The following is a 19,601-nucleotide window of genomic DNA, read 5'->3' as shown; positions in this document are numbered from 1 at the left end:
ACCTGCGCACGGCAGTGGTGTATACCTCAAGGAACCTAGGTAGGTAGAGAGTATGGAGTACGAAGCAGTTCTAACCTCTACGATCCCCCCCTACTAGTATCTAGTACCTACCTACCTAGGTACCTTAACTTACCTACCTAGTACCTAGTACCTAGCACCTAGGTAGTACCACGCACCTAGCAGACGGCGTTGTCTAATGAATGATGAATCCGATCTGGTCAATCGCAACGATCAAATTTCAGCCTCTGCCGCACAGATGCGTTTCCTGGCTGGGTCTGGTCAGAGTGGCTGGTCGGCCTTGCTCAACGAAACTTTGCCTATGGCCCGACTACTCTGGCGTCTGGCGTCTGGAGTCTGCCTCTGCCTCTCGCCCTCTGCTGGCTCTGCTGGCTCTGCTGGTGGCGGTCCTGGCGGCCAGAGGGAGGATTCCGACTCCCGGTACCCCGTGCGCACCCAGCTGCGGCGCTGATCCTGGATGGGCTGGAGCTAACTGCTGGAGGAAAGCGAGTAAATAATAATAGTGTACAAAGTAATGCAGTAATCATCATGTTAGGGAGCGGGATAACGACCGTCTTCAATGGAATAGTCATGATATGAATTGATTTGATTTCGGTGGTACGGGACTGCTGCTGCTGTGAGCGCGGCAATGATAACATGTAAAGGTACTTGCTGTATATCCCCCCTTTCGGCCTTGTTTCTCGCTCGTTCTCGTACAGTGCACCAGTCAGTTCGAAGTATCCAGGCGTCGGGGGAACGAACGGGATATTTGAGTTTTGATATTATTAGTAATGTACTGTTCAGATGTACATGTACAGATGTAGAGGGCTTTGTACTGCTACAGTTGCAGGACTAGCAGAGCATGAGCTACATACAGTACATCCATCCATCCCCCCCTTTCCAATCTCTGCTCCCCGTGGCCCGGATCCAACCCTCAAGTTCCATGTTGTTGCTTGCCCCCGAAGCTCCCTCCCCAGCAGACCAGTAGTCGTCTCCAGCTTCCAGCTCTCCCAGCTCCCCTTCAGCCCCCGCAACCCGCAACCCGCAACCCGCCGACCAACACCAACGCCAACAGCAACTCACTCTCACCACCACTCTCACCACCACCACCACCACCACCACAAGCACACACCACCGCTCTCTCTCTCTCTCTCCGCCGCTCCACCGCGCTCCACCTCGCACCGCACCGCACCGCATCGCATCGCATCTCCAGATCGATATCGATATCGCCCGCCGCGCATGCAAATGCCCTGATCATCGTTGATGATTGCGGGCTCCTCAAACGCTGACCTTGCCTTGCCTTGCCTTGATATTGCTGCTACCTAATAAAACCCCCCGTGCCACCGGCCCACCACCCGCTATCGAAACCGCCCATCCAAAACCCGCAAACCCCCCCAAACCCGCCTATTTCCTCGAGCTGGCCCCGTTTGGCGCGCCCAGTGCACACTCGGCACTCTCCACAGAGCACGCAGAGCACGCAGAGCACGCAGAGCTCACAACAGAGCTCACCGAACACCACCGACCGAACAACAGATACTCCCTCTCCGCCCNCCCCAGAATCGTCGTCCTGCCTGCCCCCCCAGCCCAACCCAGCGGAACCCCTACCCACTACCGCTCCCACAGCAGCAGCAGCACCACCTACGCTACCGCTACCGCTACCGCACCGCTACCACGACCACTCTCGCTCCCTTACCACTTCCTTACCACTCACTCCCTTACCACAATCCCACCTAGCCTCAATCCCCAATTTCCAGTCCAGTCCGCAACCTCCTCGAAACCTCCACCGCATCTGAACCACCACAACCACAACCTCATCACCATCCACCACCCACCGCCCTCCTCCTCCGCCCTCCCCGCCCCTCCTCTCCCCTCTTCCACCACCACGACTCACGATGTCAATGGCGAACGATGTTACGCCCGAGGCGATGCAGCAGCGCATCCAGCAGGCGCGCCGGGAAGCCGAGAGTCTGAAGGACAGGATCAAGCGCAAGAAGGATGATCTCGCCGACGGCACGCGTAAGTGAACAGACAGATCGCTCCCCCCAAACCCTCAACCCCCGAACACCAGAATCCCCTCTGCTCAATGGCTCGGCTGCGATTGCGTCCTCAATTGCAGTCGCAATCGCATTCGCAATTAATCGTGATGGGGCGTCCTTGTGTGCTAATTTCCTAGTCACAGTCTCGAGTATCGCCAAGAGCCAGCAAGAGGGCCTACCGAAGAATCAAATGATGCGGACGAAGAAGACGTTGAAGGGACATCTGGCGAAGATCTACGCTATGCACTGGTCAACGGACCGGAGACATCTGGTATCGGCATCGCAGGACGGAAAGCTGATTATTTGGGACGCCTACACAACAAACAAGGTCCATGCGATCCCGCTACGGTCCTCATGGGTCATGACCTGTGCCTACGCCCCCAGCGGCAATTACGTCGCCTGCGGAGGTCTGGACAACATCTGCTCCATCTACAACCTGAACCAGGCGCGAGACGGTCCCCAGAAGGTGGCTCGGGAATTGTCAGGCCACTCTGGATATCTCTCGTGCTGCCGGTTCATCAATGACCGCTCCATCCTCACCTCCTCCGGCGATATGACCTGCATGAAGTGGGATATAGAATCAGGACAGAAGGTCACCGAGTTCGCAGACCATCTCGGCGACGTGATGAGCATTAGCATCAACCCCACAAACCAAAATACTTTTGTGTCGGGTGCTTGCGATGCGTTCGCGAAGCTGTGGGATATCCGTGCGGGCAAGGCCGTCCAAACATTCGCTGGCCACGAGTCGGACATCAACGCCATCCACTTCTTCCCTGATGGCCATTCATTTGTGACCGGCTCGGATGACGCTACCTGCCGCTTGTTCGATATCCGGGCTGACAGGGAACTAAACCAATACGGAGTATGTGAAATAGATCGCTCCTGATATTACCCAAGCTAACCGCGCCACAGAACGACTCCATCCTTTGCGGCATCACCTCTGTTGCGACATCCGTCTCCGGCCGACTTCTCTTCGCAGGATACGATGACTTCGAGTGCAAGGTAAATATAATACTGATGTTCACCTTTTCGGTATATTGGGCCCTGCTAACTCTGCCATAGGTCTGGGATATTACAAGGGGCGAGAAGGTTGGATCGCTAGTTGGCCACGATAACCGGGTCAGCTGCTTGGGCGTTAGCAACGATGGCATGAGTCTGTGCACTGGATCTTGGGATTCTTTGGTAAGTCAAGACCACACACACGTCCTTGAATCCTAAATAAGCTCGAGCTGACTGGTGCTTTCTTTGTAGCTCAAAATCTGGGCTATGTAAAACCATGTATATCAGCGAACTCGGACGCCGCCCCTCTCCTCTAGTTGTGCAGAGCAGCTCTCAAGCCTGGAAAGAGCCTTTCCGAGTCGATTTCATCCCCCGGATGCCCTAATCACCTATACCAGATACGCCCTTTTAATCTCTGCGACTTGGCGTAACCTGGACGACGTCACGAAATCACTCTCGAAATCTCAAATGAAGCAAAGTATTCGATAGCGGGACCGTTGAATTTGAGTTGATCCGAGTTTGCGAGGATCTCGAACAGCTGGTTGCGATATCTAACCCTTTTTCTTTGCTCCATAATTTGCTCCTCCCCTTCTCCCCAAATATTATCTGTTTGTATGGGCGGGTTACTCTGCATTGCCGGGCCGCCCCATTTCTCTGTGTGCCTACCTAGTGCGGGGTTGTTGTTTTGCGATGATATCCTACCAAGAAACATTCTGGTGCCAGCTAGCTTCCCCTGCTTCATGTTGCCTGCCAGCACGTCCGTTGGTCCGTTTTTTCCGTCCGTTTTTCCTCTTTTTTCAAAGATAACATGTCTCTTGTTCTCCTTCCGCGTGTGTGTGTGGTGTGTGCAACGATAAAAAAAGGCTCTTCTCGAGGGCTGCTTTGCTCTTTGTCTCGGTGGTTTCGGGGTGAGGTGGCCTATCTGCTGTGTTGGAGCGAGCCATAACGCTGCGCGGGTACTTTTCCGTCTGGGAATATTTGTAATGGCGCGGGCGGATACATGCGGAAGAGGCCTACACATTACCTTGTTCCTTTTTTTTTATCGAGTGGGAGAAAGATATGGGAGGGGTGTGCGTGAGGTGGCAGAACGGACCAATGTAGAGGAGGTTTTGATGGTGATAGGTGGTAGTGGTGGTATTGTTGATGGGTTGCAGCAAAATGGAGCTAGGAGGAAAAGAACAGAAGCACTCCCTTGTTTTTTTCTTGAATGTCCTGCTTCAGTTTCCCGCGCCTGCACTTTGACTGCCACTTCTCTGATGTTGGCGTTCGTTGGGTTTTTCATCAAATGCTTGTACGAATAGTCTAAGTGCTGCCTGCTGCATCCTTCATAGATCTTTATACATTGATATTTGGAAAGCGATTTTGCCTGCTTGATATTATTGCCTTCCGCGTGCATGTTATCCTACCTACCTACGTAGTAGGTACTATAGGTACTACCTGCGGGGTTAATTGGTAGAATGGGGGGGGAGGGGGGGGTTTCTGCTGAGAGTTGTGCGTTAATGCGAATGAATATATCATCAGACTAACTAAATACCGTCCGTCGTCCTATAATCATGATCTGGAGTTTATTATCTACCGATGATTCTAGCGCGCCTAGGGAAAGGCTTTCTTTACCAAGCCCTGGGATGGATTCATGGTCCACGACGCCTTCATAATTCAAGGAAAGCTCTTACCTTTGTATCTTATCACCAAGGCTATACCTGTCTCTTATACACATCTAGATGCCACGACGCCTTCATAATTCAAGGAAAGCTCTTACCTTTGTATCTTATCACCAAGGCTATACTGAACGTGAAGTTTCCTTGCATGCTAGTGGGGGGGGGGTGGTGGATAATTCAGTCCCCCCCTTTTCCTGCGCTGATGAGCTCTTGATGGATGGATGGGCGGCTTAGGATTATCTTGGGAGGAAGATGGCGCTGCTCTTGGAGCTATCTTGTAAAAAGGCGGGGAAGCTGGTGGGGTTGATGGTTGGGTTAGTTAATTCGGAATAGGGGCTTGGTTTTGCTTTGGTTTGCCATTCATGATCGTATTACCTACTCAATTCTGCACCGTTTGGGGAAACTTGAGGGGATACCTAAGGTATATATGTATTAAATCATGCTAAAAATGACAATTCCGCACTCATCCTCATCGTTTTGTCGGTATGGGGAAGAAGAATGATAGGGAGTTCTTTTCGTACTCCTTTGCGTGGTGCTTTTGCTAGGACTTGATGTGGTGGGTGACTTACTTTGTCGAGTTTGGTTGGCTGTCTTTGCCTGGAAGGCTTGATGTGGTATTGTTGTGAGATCTATGGGATTTCTAGTGAGCTACGTCTGCTGGACGCGTTGCGGATGGATGTATTGGGTGTAGAGTGAGGATAGGTTGAGAAGGAGTGCGGAGGTGACGATGGAGGGAGGTGTTAGGGAATGGATCTTGATACAACTATGGAGTTTCTTGATGGGGTAAGATGAGACAGAATGTGGAGGGCCTGATGGAGCACCGGGAGTGATGAGAGAACAGCGCGCGAGGGAAAAGCGAGAAGAGCGGTGAAGAAGAATAGAAACTCGTATGTGTATGGGCATGAGCACATGAACAGCCACATCATACGCCTCCAGCACCGGCGGTTACAGAACCATGAACACCATGCCAAAGCGGAAAATCCCACCGTATGCGGTAGAGTATCAACGAAAGCGGGCTGAGGCGAATGAGCAAGTTATATTGTTGATATCGAAGTTCAGATATCAGCCACACGGAGCATAAAACTTCTTTTATATGCCCTCAGCCCGTCATCCAGCCACGAACGCCCCTTTTCCGTCGAACCATTTTATATGCAAGTTTCTGGATTGGGAGATGTGGATGATGGATTGGGAGAGTTTGAGGTGGGGGGATATTCTTGGATGGATATAATTTGCGGGAGTGATTGGCTTGATGGCTTTGGGGGGGGGGGGGGGGGAGGGGGGTTCTGTAAGCGGAAAATATATGCAGCTGTGAGAGAAGTAAAAACGTATTTGAGGATGAACAATGGATAGAAAGGAATGAGGAAGCAGGTTGCTTGCATTGATAGCGAATGGAATTTGGTTGAGTTCGAGAGAGCATAATAACGTGGGGGATGTTCCACATGGGTATTGTTTCCGGCCTATTTCAAATGCCTTTATATAAACTCCCCGAGGATGAAACCAAAAATATGGCATACTAGGACTTTTGTCGGGTAGAGCTTAAAGCTTAAACTGCCGAAGCTGCATTGACGATATATTGGTTTTTATGTACAGTACGGAAATAGATGGAAATAAACCGAAATGAAACTTAACAGTGATAATAAGGAGACGAGGGATACTGGGGTTTTTTGCTCTTTATAGGCATGTAATGCAAGTTGAGGGCGCCTTTCGAGGTTATTGGCTCTGTTTAATGAAACTACCCAAGGTACCGAGGTAGATAAACAATGCGAGGCGACTGGCTGGGTGTCTAGGTACCCGGTAGACAGAGGAGGTGGGTTTTCTGCGGTTGCCAATACTCCGTAGGGAGGTAAGGCAAGGCAAGGTACCTTTAGGTAATGCAAATTGGCTGCTTTGACAATATGCTAGGAAGTAAGTGACTCAATGGGGATTTATTTCCCTTGGATGGAAGACTTTGTAACGCGTGCCACGCTTTCCAAGGGACTAACTAGGTAGGAGTCAGGAGTGTAGGACCAGGATAGGAGGAAGGAACCACAAGCCAAGCAGGGCAGAGCCCGGGTTTCGAAGGAATATTCCTTCTAGAAGCTGAATCGAAGGGGGTGTTGCTTCGCAGTGTTAAGTATTGGCGATCTATAACAGCCCAGGGAGGCGAGGGGGAGGTTGGCGCAGTGATTGGCGGCGCAAAGCGAGACGGAGGGCACTAAACACCAAAATAGAATCCGACACAACGCAGGAACCGGCCGTGGCGGCGTGCAGCGTGCAGATGAAACGGGGAGCTGGCCGCTAGGAGATGACCGAGTACAGCTACTGGGTTGCTGGGACTGTCAACCGCCAGAACGCTGAGACTCGATGGAGAACTCTCAGACGGCAGATCGATCACCAGATTCGCGAATCGACGTTACCTCCGTAGAGGGAGAGTGGAGTTGGTGGACGGGCGAGTGCGATGTTTGGTGATGTGTTACGAAGTATTATTCCCTCCAATACCCTGCTTCGCACAGAGTAGCTTCGGGGACGACGATGATGTTTTTGCACAGGCGTGTTGGTCTCATTTGCCTCACTAATAAGAACTTAAGGGGCGGCCTCTCCTTAGGGTCCAAATCGAGCACAATACTCCGTCCAGTACCTATAGAGTACGTACTGCGTACGTACTTTTGTAATTAGTAATAAAACAGCCGCCCAGGTGCGAAGCAAGGGAGGCCAGATTACCTAGGTACATGTACTGTATGTACTCGCCACGGGTCACTCGTAGGATGATTATCGTGGGTTTTGTGCCTTTTGCTTTTTTGCTTGACCGGTGAACGCTGCCAGTTCGACGTAGATACTCGGCCCCCTGCTTGCATGGCAACAGGGTTCCGATACAAGCAAATGCATCCTTCTCCCATCATCATCTCACGGCAGCGAACATCAACTTATTCGTACAACCCACAAAGGCACTCACTGGTGATCCATTCTCGAATCCCGTTATTCTGGTCTCTCGCTCACTCGCACTGTCGCACACTTATTGATACTGCAGCAACGCTCCGGGAAGAACGCGCTCCAGACGCTCCAGCTGTCTCAGACTCTCATCGCAGTCCACCGAGTCCACTAAGTTCGCCAGGCCACCCAAGGCGGCCAGCCCATGTGGCTATATTAGGATTAAGATTACATCTGGGTAACCCCGATCCCGGGACTCGCGTGCTTCTTTGTCGAGGGGGGCGGCCTAGTCCTGGTGCGGCGTAAAGCCATAACATGGCACCGCAGCATTGAAACACCAGGAGCACCATACCACCACCATCTCCATTATTGATCGTCCAGATCGGCATTACAATTACACCAGTCAGCAATTACGGTGACGCTGAAATAGATCCACCAAGCCTGAGCTCGACAAAACCCCCCAGGAAATGACTGCCGACTTGCTTCGGAATTTTCAAGAGAACGGGCAGAAAACCAACCAAGTCCATCCATCCCGCCAATCGAGCCATAGTGCCAAATAGAATCGAACGATCCAACATACCCAACGGATCCACATACCAGGAGCCAGGACAATAGAACCACCAAAAGTCTCAGCCGACCAAACATCACAGGCCACATCACGACAGTTCACCGCCATCTTTTGCGCTTTTGCTCGCAGGATCCCCCCCTATCAAACCCCCGCCCCGGTTTCTCCTGCTTCCGGGTCGACCTTCCAGAATACCATTTCCCGTCCTGTCCTGTCCATATTCCTTCTCCCTGACGATACGCAACGCCCGCCTTGTCTCTAAACCTCTTCCCTGCATACCGAGCATCACCCCATACACTCTCACACCACGAGCCCTCCCCCTTGCCCACGCCGCGCACCTCCTATACTTAATATAAGACCTCGTGGCTCCCCTGCCACGGCCATCCTGCCCCCAATGGCATCAAGCAATCTCCAGCAGCACTCGAACCAAACACCGGCACAAGAAGAGTTCGACAGCATCATAAATAGATCCTTAGCCTCTGAGAAACTAGACCACCACCCCGCAGACAGAGACGATTACAGACACGACCGTGAGACCGGCGATCGAGACGAAGAAGACGAATACATAGAGAAGCGTGTGAACGACAACATGCGTATGCCTGCCACCTACGACAACATTCCTGGCTCCGGCTCCGGCGGCCTCAAGCTCCCTCATCGAGACTTTGACCATGGGCGCACCACGGGAGTCAAAGGTGTGATTGCAGATGCGCGGAACTACGAGGAAGCGAGAAGGAATGGCAGCTACCGACGGAATACGTCGCGGAGTCCCACTTCGAAGGCGGAGAAGAGGTCAAGCACGATGTCCTTCCTGAAGGATGATGGCGAGGACAGCGATGATGAGGATGAGGAGTTCCTCGAGCGGTGGAGACAGCAACGGCGCATGCAGTTGGAAAAGGAGGGGGGCAATATCAGGAATCGGCGGACGAGCCCGAGTGTGAGACGATATGGACGCTTCGATGAGGTTGATGCGATGGGGTATCTAGATGCCATTGAGAGGGTGACGAGGGATACCATCGTCGTTGTTTTCGTCTACGACTCAGATGTATGTTCTATTCTCTCCCCCCTTCACCCTCCTTCTAATCTATATGGCGTCTTCGTATATCCTCTCACCCCACCAGGCTCACCATTACTAACACCCACCTAGTGCCCCGTATCCCGCCTTATCTCTGACGCTCTCTCCCCGCTCGTCTCCAGAAACCCCCATATCCGCTTTGTCCGCATCCACTATGAGGAAATCGAGTTCGACAATGCCGGCGTGCCAGCCATCCTCGGTTACAAGAATCAAGGCGACCTCTTCGCAAACCTCACTTATATCATTGATCAAATACCAGAGGATACCCCATTCGATACCAAGGCTCTGGAGAACGTTTTACGGAACCACAAGGTCCTCCCATGATATTCCACGTTTGTTTCATCTCAAGACCCTTTTACACCCTTGTTGTTTTAGATAGAGGAACAGGAGTTCAGGGGACTCTGTCTTTCTCATCCTACGCTCTTAACGGCCCGAAATGAGAATCCCAACTGCATCTCCTTATCTTCTTTTCTTTCTATGTCGTTACAGTAATTCTTTTAGCTTTTAGACATGGTTAGCGGCGCGACGGGGTATCATTTATCTGTTTTTTGTTTCCTGCATCACGAGATTCCCAAGGAGAGCAAACAAGCACTGGCGTTGTGTTTTGTTTCTGATAGAGGAAAAATGGTCGGGGGAAGGGACTGGAAACTGTACTACTACTATGTTGGCAAAACAATGGATATTTCATTTTATACCCCCCGCTCCCCGCTGAAGCATAATGAAATAGAGAAATATGATCACTTTCCCCTAATATATCTGTCAAGTCACATATTACGAGTAAACTAGAACTTGTAATGAAATTTACCGCCAAGTTAGGAATAGTTATGGGAGGCGATTACGCACGTAATAGCGGTCAGCAAATGCCATGTCATAATACACATTCTTTCCATTCCCCATTGCAAAAGAAAAATCCATGATGATATTCTATTTTTAGACATAGCAAAAAGGGGCTTACGCATCGATTCCTCTTAACGGCTGAAGGAAGACAGGCTAGTAAGCGATGTAGATACTGCATATAGGTAGCTGCATTGAATACAGTAGCAAAGAATATTTTATCTAATAAGAAGAACGTAAACACAGCACAAGCCCCGCCCATTTTTTCACCTCGTGCAATATATCGTAATCCCCTCCCGTCATTGCCCTGGCCCCATCTGACCACCAAAAACGCCTCGAACTCCCACGACCCAAACCCTGCGCTACGTTTTTAAAAGCTGATACTCAACCTGCACAATGCGCGCAATGCACGTTGGTATATGTATGAAATAAGCAAATCCTCACGGGGGATATCTAATAGCATGCTCAAAATCCTGTCCCGTCATGTGGCGCAAAGTTGTCCAACGTCATATAATCCAGCAAATCCAGGCCGCCCACGTTGACACCCTCAGCCGTCTGTGTGATGGCCTGATCGCTGACATTCTGGTAGAAGGCCGCTCCAGGAGGGAGATACCACATCTCGCTGCTGCTATTCCAGTCGCCTGCCGCGCCGAAGACATCAGATAGGTCATTTTGAGGGCCTGCGCTGCCGTAGTTGGAACCTGGTTCATGGCCTTGGCTGTAGGCGGGACTGGCGCCGAAGAAGACCCCTGGCTTGAGATCGAAGGGTGTAGCTGACACATTGAAATCTGTTTCACGCGTGGCCTAGGTAAGTAAATGTAATAAAGAGGGGGTCGAATGGGGATAGACTTACCAGGACCGCTCGACATGCTACTAAAATTGGGTGTCCCTGCATTCCATTCTCGGATTTGCTCTGTATGGTTGACCTTCATTCGTTTGGCGTCTGATTCATGATACATCACTGGACTGCGATTCCTGCTGGTATCTCCAGGAGGTGGCCCTCTCGGGGCACTAATGAAGCGACTTCGAAGCCTGGATGTCAAGGTCTCTAGGAGATCTGCGAATCGAATGCCCAGGTGGACATCATCGACAACACAGTTTCGCAGGGCGTCTACGGCGCGGTCCATCAACCCTATACTGAGCTCAACATCGCTCTTAGATGCACCAAGGGCAAATGTCTTGAGCAAGAACATTGCACCACTGATGATGCGGAAGTAGGTTCGCACGGGAGCGTGCTTGAGGTAGTCGCCAGGCAGAAGACCTTCTACGACTGTTCGGAGAAGGTTTCTACATCCCTCGACAACCTCTTTAACATAGGCTTGGTCAGCTGCACCAAAACCACCAAGTCTTGCGAGTGGCAGCTTTCCATAAAAGCTTTGCGTCTCTGGTGAAAGTGGGGCATTGGCAGTTCCCATACCGTTGCCGGGCTGGCCAGCAAAGTTTGGATAGCCACCAGCGTTGCTAGTACATCTCTCGACGACAGCTTGAAGAGATAAGGAGTTGACATATATTCTAACATATTCATACTCAATCGACAGTATGTGTCGAATGTATTGAGGTAGTCGGAAACGGTCAAACTCGTTTCGCCACGCACTAAGCATTGGCTGGAAGTCTTTGAGCAGCTCAATATAACTTCCATTCTGGATGATCTTGGTTGTGTATTGCCTCGATTTGAATAATTTCTCGTTGCCAATGCGCATTGCATTACTGATGCCAGCCCAACAGTGGATTATCTGGTCATCAAGCTCGAGGTCTGGAATGTAGTTGAACGTGTTGGACAGACTCGTTGAAGTATCAGGCGTCTTGCCACCAGTTGATGCCCTTCTCTTGCGGGCCGCGAATGCCGGATCCGTAAGTCGTACACTCTCTGGAACCATATTTGTCCATCCCAGGCGCCCGGCTAACTGGGTCGCATATATCAAAAGCAGCCTCTTGATCCTTCCTGCTCTCAATCGATAACCCTCGTCTTCGTATTCTGGCCGCGTCATTTCGCCGCCAGCAGCAATTAGCTCCTCGATATTATCAAAAACGCCCAATTCATATGCAAGACCCATGGCTGTACTGAGAAGCATCCAACACATGCGATCGCTTCTCCAAGCTGGTTCTAGCCAGTTCTCTATCTTCTTCCCGCCGATGCTTCCTGGGACACGCTCTCTATTATCGTCATCGGTGCTATAAGTATCGGCCCCATCATATAGAGGGAGCATCAACTCATCAGTCGCCTCGGTAGGAGGAAAGTGAAGCGCACGAGGATGCCATTCTGTTAGAATCATCAAACTTTCAATGGTACCGAGAACTCGCAGGCTGCCTTTTCTTAAGCCGCGCCAAGGAGCTGTGCTGGAGGTCTGCGCTTCACTTGGATCTGCTCCAGAGCCGCAAAATCCGCCGCCAAAGGCCTCCTGTCCCCACAGACATCTTTCGATCATGCCCCGGAGATAAGTCCAGAGCTGTTCATGAATTGCCTGGGATCGGCATTGGCCTCCTGGCCCTGCCATGATTTTGTACCGTGTAGCTATGGTTAAAAGTGTGACACTGAGGATTGGCTCCTCAGTTAGAAGAGTAGGATGGGTACTTGGATCTCTGAAGGTAGGTGGGGAGATAGGAGTTAATGGCGAAAGATACTCATAATAACTGGGCCATGTCAGCAGCATACTTTGTACGTTTAGAAGGCCACCTACTAAGCAATATAAGCAATAGCCTCGGCGGGCGTTAACCAGCCAGCCCGAACAAATCTGAACCTCGACCATGCCCTGATAGCATCTTTATATCCCTGGTCCGGTACATTGGGTAGGTTATTCGCGCGTTGGGAAGCTAACGCAGGATCAATGATAGTGTCTCTAGGAACCTCTCCATGGGCAGCGTAAGTGGGCGGGAAAGGTTCATTGTGATTTTGTAGCGGAGACGGCTGGTGTGTAGGTCTAGACATATTATTTCCCGATGCAGGAGACAAATGACTTCCGCTATTCGTCCTACCCGTAACTGGCCTTATATGAGCCGGGCTTAATATAACGTTAGCATAAAGCCCGCAAATCCGTCGCAAAGCAAATACCTATTTGTTGCCGCCTTGTATAGAAGATCCAAGGCATCATGAGGCCCGTAGACTTCTCGCCGCATAACCTCCTGCGCCTCCAGATTCTCCAGCTGTGTATTCGATTCATCATTTCTGTCCCGAGGAAGACCATCCATGGTCTGCTGAGTCTGTGTTGGCCTCCGCAGAGGTTGTAATTGCCCAATGGAGCCTCCTGGAGTCAACGGAGGCCCTGGGAGTGCGGTTGGGATTGCGCTTGGGGCGGGAGGTCGTGAAGGAGGCGCGCCCATCGAGGATTGTCGAACGGAGGCTGGCGGCGACGATTGGAGCATTTTCCTCCCGTTGCGCACGACGTAATCGTCGCCATACTCGTAGCCATCCAGACTGTCGTTTCTGCCGTCCTCGTTCTTTCTCTTGCGGCGCGTCGCGGAGAAGAAGCACTCCTTGCTCTCCCGTCGACACCGCACACAGGGCGGGTCCCCCGGGTTATCAACACTTCCCAAGTCGCATTTCACCTTCCGGCGGCGGCATGGGATGCATGCCTGGTACACCCTCTTGTGCTGCGGCGATTGCTGCTGTTGCGCTGAGAGCGCAGGCTCCTGAGCGGACGCTGAGCCATTGGATGCGGGGACGGCGGCGGTGGTGGAGGTAGCGGATTCTAGCTTTGGGAGTACTGCGTAGGGCAGCGAATCTGAGGCTGTTGATGTCGCTGGCCCAGGCCCTGGAGCTGTCGCCGTCGCTGTCGCTGGAACCGCGGCCATGTTGACGCTGCAGCGCGCAGTTTTCTGCTCTGGATGATGCCCGAAATCCCTCGGGTTCCGGCGGGTTAGGAAAGCGACGTCTTGATGCGGAGATGCGGAGTTGGGAATGTGGGGGAAAGTGGGAATTCTGCGATGGAAGCTTAGTAGTCCAGTAGAGTAGGTGCTATACGGCACTACTTGTATTATTAGCAGCCTAGTTGTCACAGGTAGTGCAGTTATTAGCACTGTTAGAAGCTAATCCCCAACTCTACCCGCCCACGAGCACTGTGCACCCCGTACCCCATACCCCGTATTTCGTCCCGACTACCGACGTGCCAGAAGGGGGGCGAATACACGATACACACCTGACAACAACACTGTTGGTGTTGGATTTAGGCATGATATTGCCATGCACCCTACTATGTAATAGGCTAACAATCGCTATATGCTGTACTACCTAGATACGTAGGCAGCCACCACTCCCTTAATGGCCTCTTTCAACAAAATAATTATCTTAGAGAGATTGTAAAAGCACTTATCATAGGAAAGTATCACGACTATAGCAAGTAACACAGGCGTCACATTGGCTCATTTTACCTGAATGTTCTTAATCAGGATACGCCAACTCCCGCCGTAGCATTGTTGGACCATCTCCAATACGATTCTCAATGAAATATTGAGTTAGTCAGAAAGAGGGTGTCAGGCAAGCACTTGCACAGACAAGTAATTGTTCTAACAGTGGCATGATAGCTTCGTGACCGGTTTTGTATTATCTTTTTTATTGACTGTGAAGACAACTATCTTTATTATCCTCGAAGGGATCCTTGGGTAGCGTTTATACTCAATCCGCTTGTCCCATTTCCGTGTCCCGGGAGGGAAATCGTGTCCCAATATCGGACGACATACACATCGAAGAGCGGGCCCCAACGCGTCTAGATCTTCAAATATGTACCCATCGATATCCAGGTCGCTGCGGGTACTGGTTGCCATCAACTTGAAGTGGATAACGGAGAAGCCTGGTTGACATCCTGCGTCTCGGCGGGCCGTCACAAGCAATATAAGCGGCAATACGGGGACAGCAGGGGATCGAGGCTTGGGCATTGGAAGCCCATCAGGTCCAAGTATATTCAGTCTCGTCGCATCACCAGCCGTCGAAATTGCCAAATCCTCCAGCCTTGACCTTCTTCTTTGCAGGTTCCATGTCCATCAGCTCATCCTCCACAGCGATACTGCCGCTACTGGTATCGGTACCAGCATCAGGACCACCAGGCTTCAAGTACTTCCCCACAGCTCCCGATTGATCTGTTGTGTCAACGGTGCCATCACCTCTGATGCGCTTGCCAGTCCACGTTGTTCTGTCATCCTCTGTTCCTCCTTGCTTCTTGATCTCTTCCTTTTCCGTCTCTACAGCATCCTTTTCTCGCTTCTGCTTTTGAAATTCTTCAAACGGATCGACGAAAACCACAACATTTTCCATAGTAATATCATCAAGTGGTCGGTGCGACGAGTCCACAGGCACGTTCTCTAACTTCTGTAAAACATCCAGCCCGCCGACCACGCGGCCGAATATAGTATGCTTTCTATCCAGGTGAGTCGCAGGCCGGTATGTTATAAAGAATTGACTTGAATTGGTATTCTTCCCTTTATTGGCCATGCTCACGACTCCTCTTGCATCATGCACCAACGGCCCATCGAACTCATCTTGGAAGTTTTTGCCCCACACACTAGTGCCCCCTTTACCAGTCCCTGTCGGATCTCCGCCTTGGATCATGAAATTGCGAATATTCCGATGAAACGTCACTCCATTGTAGTAGCCTTTCTTTGCAAGTTGGACAAAGTTCCAAACTGCTTTCGGCGCAGTCTCAGGCTGTAGCTCGATATTCAAAGAACCGTGATTCGTCTCGATCCTGGCATATCCCTTGATCTTGACTCGTTTTGGTTTGAGCATGTATTCTTCATCCGTGAGTATCGCCCTCTCTCCGCTCGTTTCAGGGGTCAATCCAGTGCTGGTAAAACTCGCTGCCGCTCTCCCAGTTGTATATTGCGCGGCGTTGTACGCCAATTTCCTATCCTGCAATTGTGATGGCTTAGGAGCAGGATTATACACTCCAGCCTTCGTCATCGCCTTTGACCGATTGACGTCGCCACCGGCTTCACGTTCTCTCCTCGCCTTTTCAACCGCCTCCTTAGCTCTCAGAACCTTCTCTCCCACCCTTCCTAACGCAGAAATATTCACGTTGCCTTGCTTTCTCTCCTCTTGTTGTTCTTTGGTAAGGACGGTCTCGCCATCTTTTAAAAACTTGAACTTGCTCAAGTCTCGACTTTCAATGTTTTGCGGATCCTGCAGAGTAATGATATCCGACCTCCCAAAATCTCGGTCATCCACTAAATCCTTCCACATCTTAGCCTTGATATTAAGCCTCTCAATCGTTTCCCAGGCGAAAACATTCGCCTCACTTCCATGCTTTATAGCCACAATATGTGTATTGTCCGTAAAGACCTTGAATGTAACAGGATCGACCATATCCCCCATCCCGCCATCACGAGCTGATTCATCAGAATTCCGAGCAAAATTCAGCTTGATCAAATCCTTGTCTTTCAAAGGTTTTCCTGTGACGGGGTTTGTATCATGTTTTGCAAGCCATTCGCTTATGACCTCGACGTCAAATATTGTGCCTTCGGGTGTGCAGACGGGGTTTTTGAACGGTTGGAGACTTGCGGCGCAGAAGTTGAAAGGTAATCGTTTGAAGGAGGCGCCATTCGGGGCTTTTTGGGATACGTTGGATCCAGCGCTCGCGGAGTATGCGTCTGAGGATGACCACTCAGAGTGTGTGATCTGCATGGAAATCAGCATGTCTAATTTTCGCAGGAGGAGCATGAGCTTGAGAAATACGTACATAAAGTTTATCCGTACCTATGCGAGGGAATAATTATCAGCATACATGTCTCATACTACTTTTCTATTGCATGCTACTCACCTTTTCCCATTGCGAATGTTGTAGAAGCTTTGTGGCGCGTTATGGATGAAGCATCGCGTACGAATACGTAGTATGAAATTCGGAGTTTTAGCTTGGATCTACATCTAATCTTATCTACCTGCTTGAAGATCAGCGCTAGACCACAAATGAAAACCCCTTTTCTCCACTTCCAACTTCGCCTCACCACAACTAACTAGGTACCAAAGTCGCAACCATCCTCATAACCTACCTAGGTACTGTACATGTACACTTATCACCCAACTTTCTGTATAATAAATTAGTTATACCTATTTACCTACACAATTACGGATGTGTGAAGACGGAACGGCCACTGCTGCAAAATAGACAACTACCCCTTCCAGTCGCTGGTTCCTCCAATTCACCTCCTGGGTCTAGCTTCAGCTACCCCCATATTGTATACTCGGATATCACAGTATTTTACGCCCTTAAGCTTGTAAGGCTGTAGATAGTGACTTAAGAGTTTCTGTTTAAACGAAGGCCTTTGTTAAAATCAACCGTTCCTTCTGCGCTTCTAAATTTGTTTGATAATATCACTGTCTCGTTTTATACAACAATCTATTTTGCTACCTGGACCGAGAATAATTAAAAAAGTATGGCCGCATAGCATCATTCCCACTCAGCAAGTGCACTAGATTTAGAAGGAATTAAAAGACCACACAAATAATACGATGCTTCGTCTCTGTTTAGTTGTCTGTTATCTCAGCGAACGCGTAAGCTCGCCAGGTGGATAAAAAGGCCATTGCCTATCTTGATAGCCTATCTGATATCATTGTACAGGCCATTTCGCTACCTAGGTACCTTATGTTCCAAGTTTTGCCCTTCAAGGGACGCCTTCTGAGCCCTTTCACTCCTTCAATTGTCAAGGTAGGGGGGAAATAATTATAATGTAGCACTACACATTTAGGCCTCTTATTCTTGCAATTGTAAATGCCCCTATTCCATTTAATAAGATATTCTACTGTTATTCCAAGGCAATGTTTTGCAGTGGGCGAGGGATGGCGCTGTTCGCGTCGACGCGACTCGTTTACGAGGTTGTCGTTGTTTACAAACGAAAGGGGGGACACCAACACCAAAAAACAAAACAAAAGTGACTGCAAAGATAAAAACATTAAGCATCAAAGAGTGAATATAAACATAGAAAAAAAATGCAAAAAAATGGGTGGTCCTAGGGTACCTATAGGAATGTTGAATTCCCACGCAGATAGGCGGCCTAGTGGACCAAGTCTCTTAGCTACGCTGGGAGGACTGGACCTCCGTTGTGGCTGCAACCCTAGAGTCGCTTGATCTTAACAGCATTTTGCTTATTTTGGTTTATATACCACCCCGACGTGAGGTTGGGCTCCCACGCGACCGAGCTTTAGCCTTGTCACCGCCCTCGGAGCATTTGCGCTTGTTTCCTCCCACACTGCTTGACGTACTAACCTTTGCAGCAAACTTGCACAAGACGTAGATGTTGCTGTTGCTGTGATATCGAGGCAATGGCTGATAAAGCTAATGCAGAGAGAGGTGTATATATCACCGCCAGCTACCGTCTCAACCAGATCTTTGAAAGATATGGCCGTGAACCTAACAGTAGGTTTTATCATCCAGCTCAAAGCGATCCGTCATATCATATCTGCTGACAACCATATAGTCAATGAGCTTCGAGCAATAGAAGAACTTCCCTTGGGGAAGGAAAAGGATCTCTGGGATACCTCCGCGAATGGCCGAAGAATCTACTACCTCTTGAAAACATCGGAAGAAACCAGTGATGTTTCACTTTTGGATGAAGCCGGGAAACTGCTGTGGGAGCAGATCTTTCGGCCGCACTATTCTGAAGCTGACCAACTCGGCCAGCAAGAAGTTAATAGTTCGTCAGACGTACCTTATGTTGACCTTGAGTGCCAAACCCCAGAAACCCATGGCTATTCGGCAATTGAGAATGGAAGTTTTGGGAATCATGTTGGAGTGCAGTCGAGGAAGGAAAAGATGCAGAAGAAGTTGGCGGTTGGACAAGAAGAAGTTGGATTCACTCATCTTCAAAGTCAGTATATCAACTTCACTTCCCAAAGGGGTCACCCCTGCTAACTGAATGAAGCTGAATTTTCTTCGAATCCCCAAGTCAACAAATAAAAGTATCCCGGTAGTGCCACCGGTCAAATTGGGAATCAGTGCTCGACAATATCAACTTATCCGCCATGATAATTTCCACCGTCCTTTTGTTCACCTTTGTGGTTGAGGTAGCCATCACTTTTACCACTTGGGAAGGCACCAATAGACCAGCATACACAAGACATATTTCCCAAACTTCACCTTGTCAGTATGAGGCTGAGGATATCTTAAGACTGTACAATAGCTTTGCTGACGTTGATCCTTACGAGGGGTACCTCGCAAGTGACTTTCGAAGCGGACTGGTTAATTCGATTGCTAAAGCCATAAGTGTGGGATAGATAAAAGTTTTGCATAATATTCTGTAAGTTACCGTTATGTGGGGTTGAATTTGGGGTGTGGAAGGGATATTTGCAAGATTTTGGGGGATTAGTGGGCGACAGGACGATTGGAATCTTGTCGTATTGACCCATCCCCTGGAAATATTCGTCCTAGTAATGATAACGCTTCTCTGCTACTCCGCTTGTACTATTAAAGGTACTGCCCTGGTTATATTTTCTCAATAATTCCCTCTAGATATTACTACGAGGGGATCATTAATACACTATGCCCACTCCGGCTTAGGTATATAAATTGTTAGTATGCCCAACGATCGGCTTCCAGATGGGTTTTGACTTC

At 49.9% G+C, this 19,601-nt stretch overlaps 6 protein-coding genes across 6 annotated transcripts; 4 read left to right on the top strand and 2 right to left on the bottom strand.

Moving 5' to 3' along the window:
• Positions 1-256: 256 nt before the first annotated feature.
• BP5553_03843 (uncharacterized protein) lies at positions 257-469 on the top strand (the record flags this gene model as incomplete). The annotated part of the gene is made up of 1 exon (XM_032012466.1): positions 257-469. One exon carries the CDS (start codon positions 257-259, stop codon positions 467-469), a length of 213 nt encoding a protein of 70 aa, XP_031872159.1.
• Positions 470-1,889: 1,420 nt separating this feature from the next.
• BP5553_03842 (WD40 repeat-like protein) lies at positions 1,890-3,305 on the top strand (the record flags this gene model as incomplete). Its single annotated transcript, XM_032012465.1, has 5 exons — positions 1,890-2,013; positions 2,066-2,895; positions 2,946-3,035; positions 3,096-3,215; positions 3,285-3,305. 5 exons carry the CDS (start codon positions 1,890-1,892, stop codon positions 3,303-3,305), a joined length of 1,185 nt encoding a protein of 394 aa, XP_031872158.1.
• Positions 3,306-8,556: 5,251 nt separating this feature from the next.
• BP5553_03841 (putative Phosducin-like protein) lies at positions 8,557-9,558 on the top strand (the record flags this gene model as incomplete). Its single annotated transcript, XM_032012464.1, has 2 exons — positions 8,557-9,204; positions 9,307-9,558. 2 exons carry the CDS (start codon positions 8,557-8,559, stop codon positions 9,556-9,558), a joined length of 900 nt encoding a protein of 299 aa, XP_031872157.1.
• A 975-nt stretch (positions 9,559-10,533) lies between these two features.
• BP5553_03840 (Uncharacterized protein) lies at positions 10,534-13,857 on the bottom strand (the record flags this gene model as incomplete). The annotated part of the gene is made up of 4 exons (XM_032012463.1): positions 10,534-10,856; positions 10,922-12,699; positions 12,747-13,067; positions 13,118-13,857. 4 exons carry the CDS (start codon positions 13,855-13,857, stop codon positions 10,534-10,536), a joined length of 3,162 nt encoding a protein of 1,053 aa, XP_031872156.1.
• Positions 13,858-14,977: 1,120 nt separating this feature from the next.
• BP5553_03839 (Cyclophilin-like protein) lies at positions 14,978-16,824 on the bottom strand (the record flags this gene model as incomplete). The annotated part of the gene is made up of 3 exons (XM_032012462.1): positions 14,978-16,672; positions 16,734-16,750; positions 16,815-16,824. 3 exons carry the CDS (start codon positions 16,822-16,824, stop codon positions 14,978-14,980), a joined length of 1,722 nt encoding a protein of 573 aa, XP_031872155.1.
• Positions 16,825-18,313: 1,489 nt separating this feature from the next.
• BP5553_03838 (uncharacterized protein) lies at positions 18,314-18,947 on the top strand (the record flags this gene model as incomplete). Its single annotated transcript, XM_032012461.1, has 3 exons — positions 18,314-18,407; positions 18,469-18,858; positions 18,913-18,947. 3 exons carry the CDS (start codon positions 18,314-18,316, stop codon positions 18,945-18,947), a joined length of 519 nt encoding a protein of 172 aa, XP_031872154.1.
• Positions 18,948-19,601: the final 654 nt, after the last annotated feature.

Source organism: Venustampulla echinocandica (genome assembly GCF_003357145.1).
Source record: "Venustampulla echinocandica strain BP 5553 chromosome Unknown scaffold_1, whole genome shotgun sequence".
Taxonomy (NCBI): Eukaryota; Fungi; Ascomycota; class Leotiomycetes; order Helotiales; family Pleuroascaceae; genus Venustampulla; species Venustampulla echinocandica.
The sequence above is the reverse complement of the archived record's forward strand: the minus strand, read 5'-3'. Positions and strand labels throughout refer to the sequence as shown.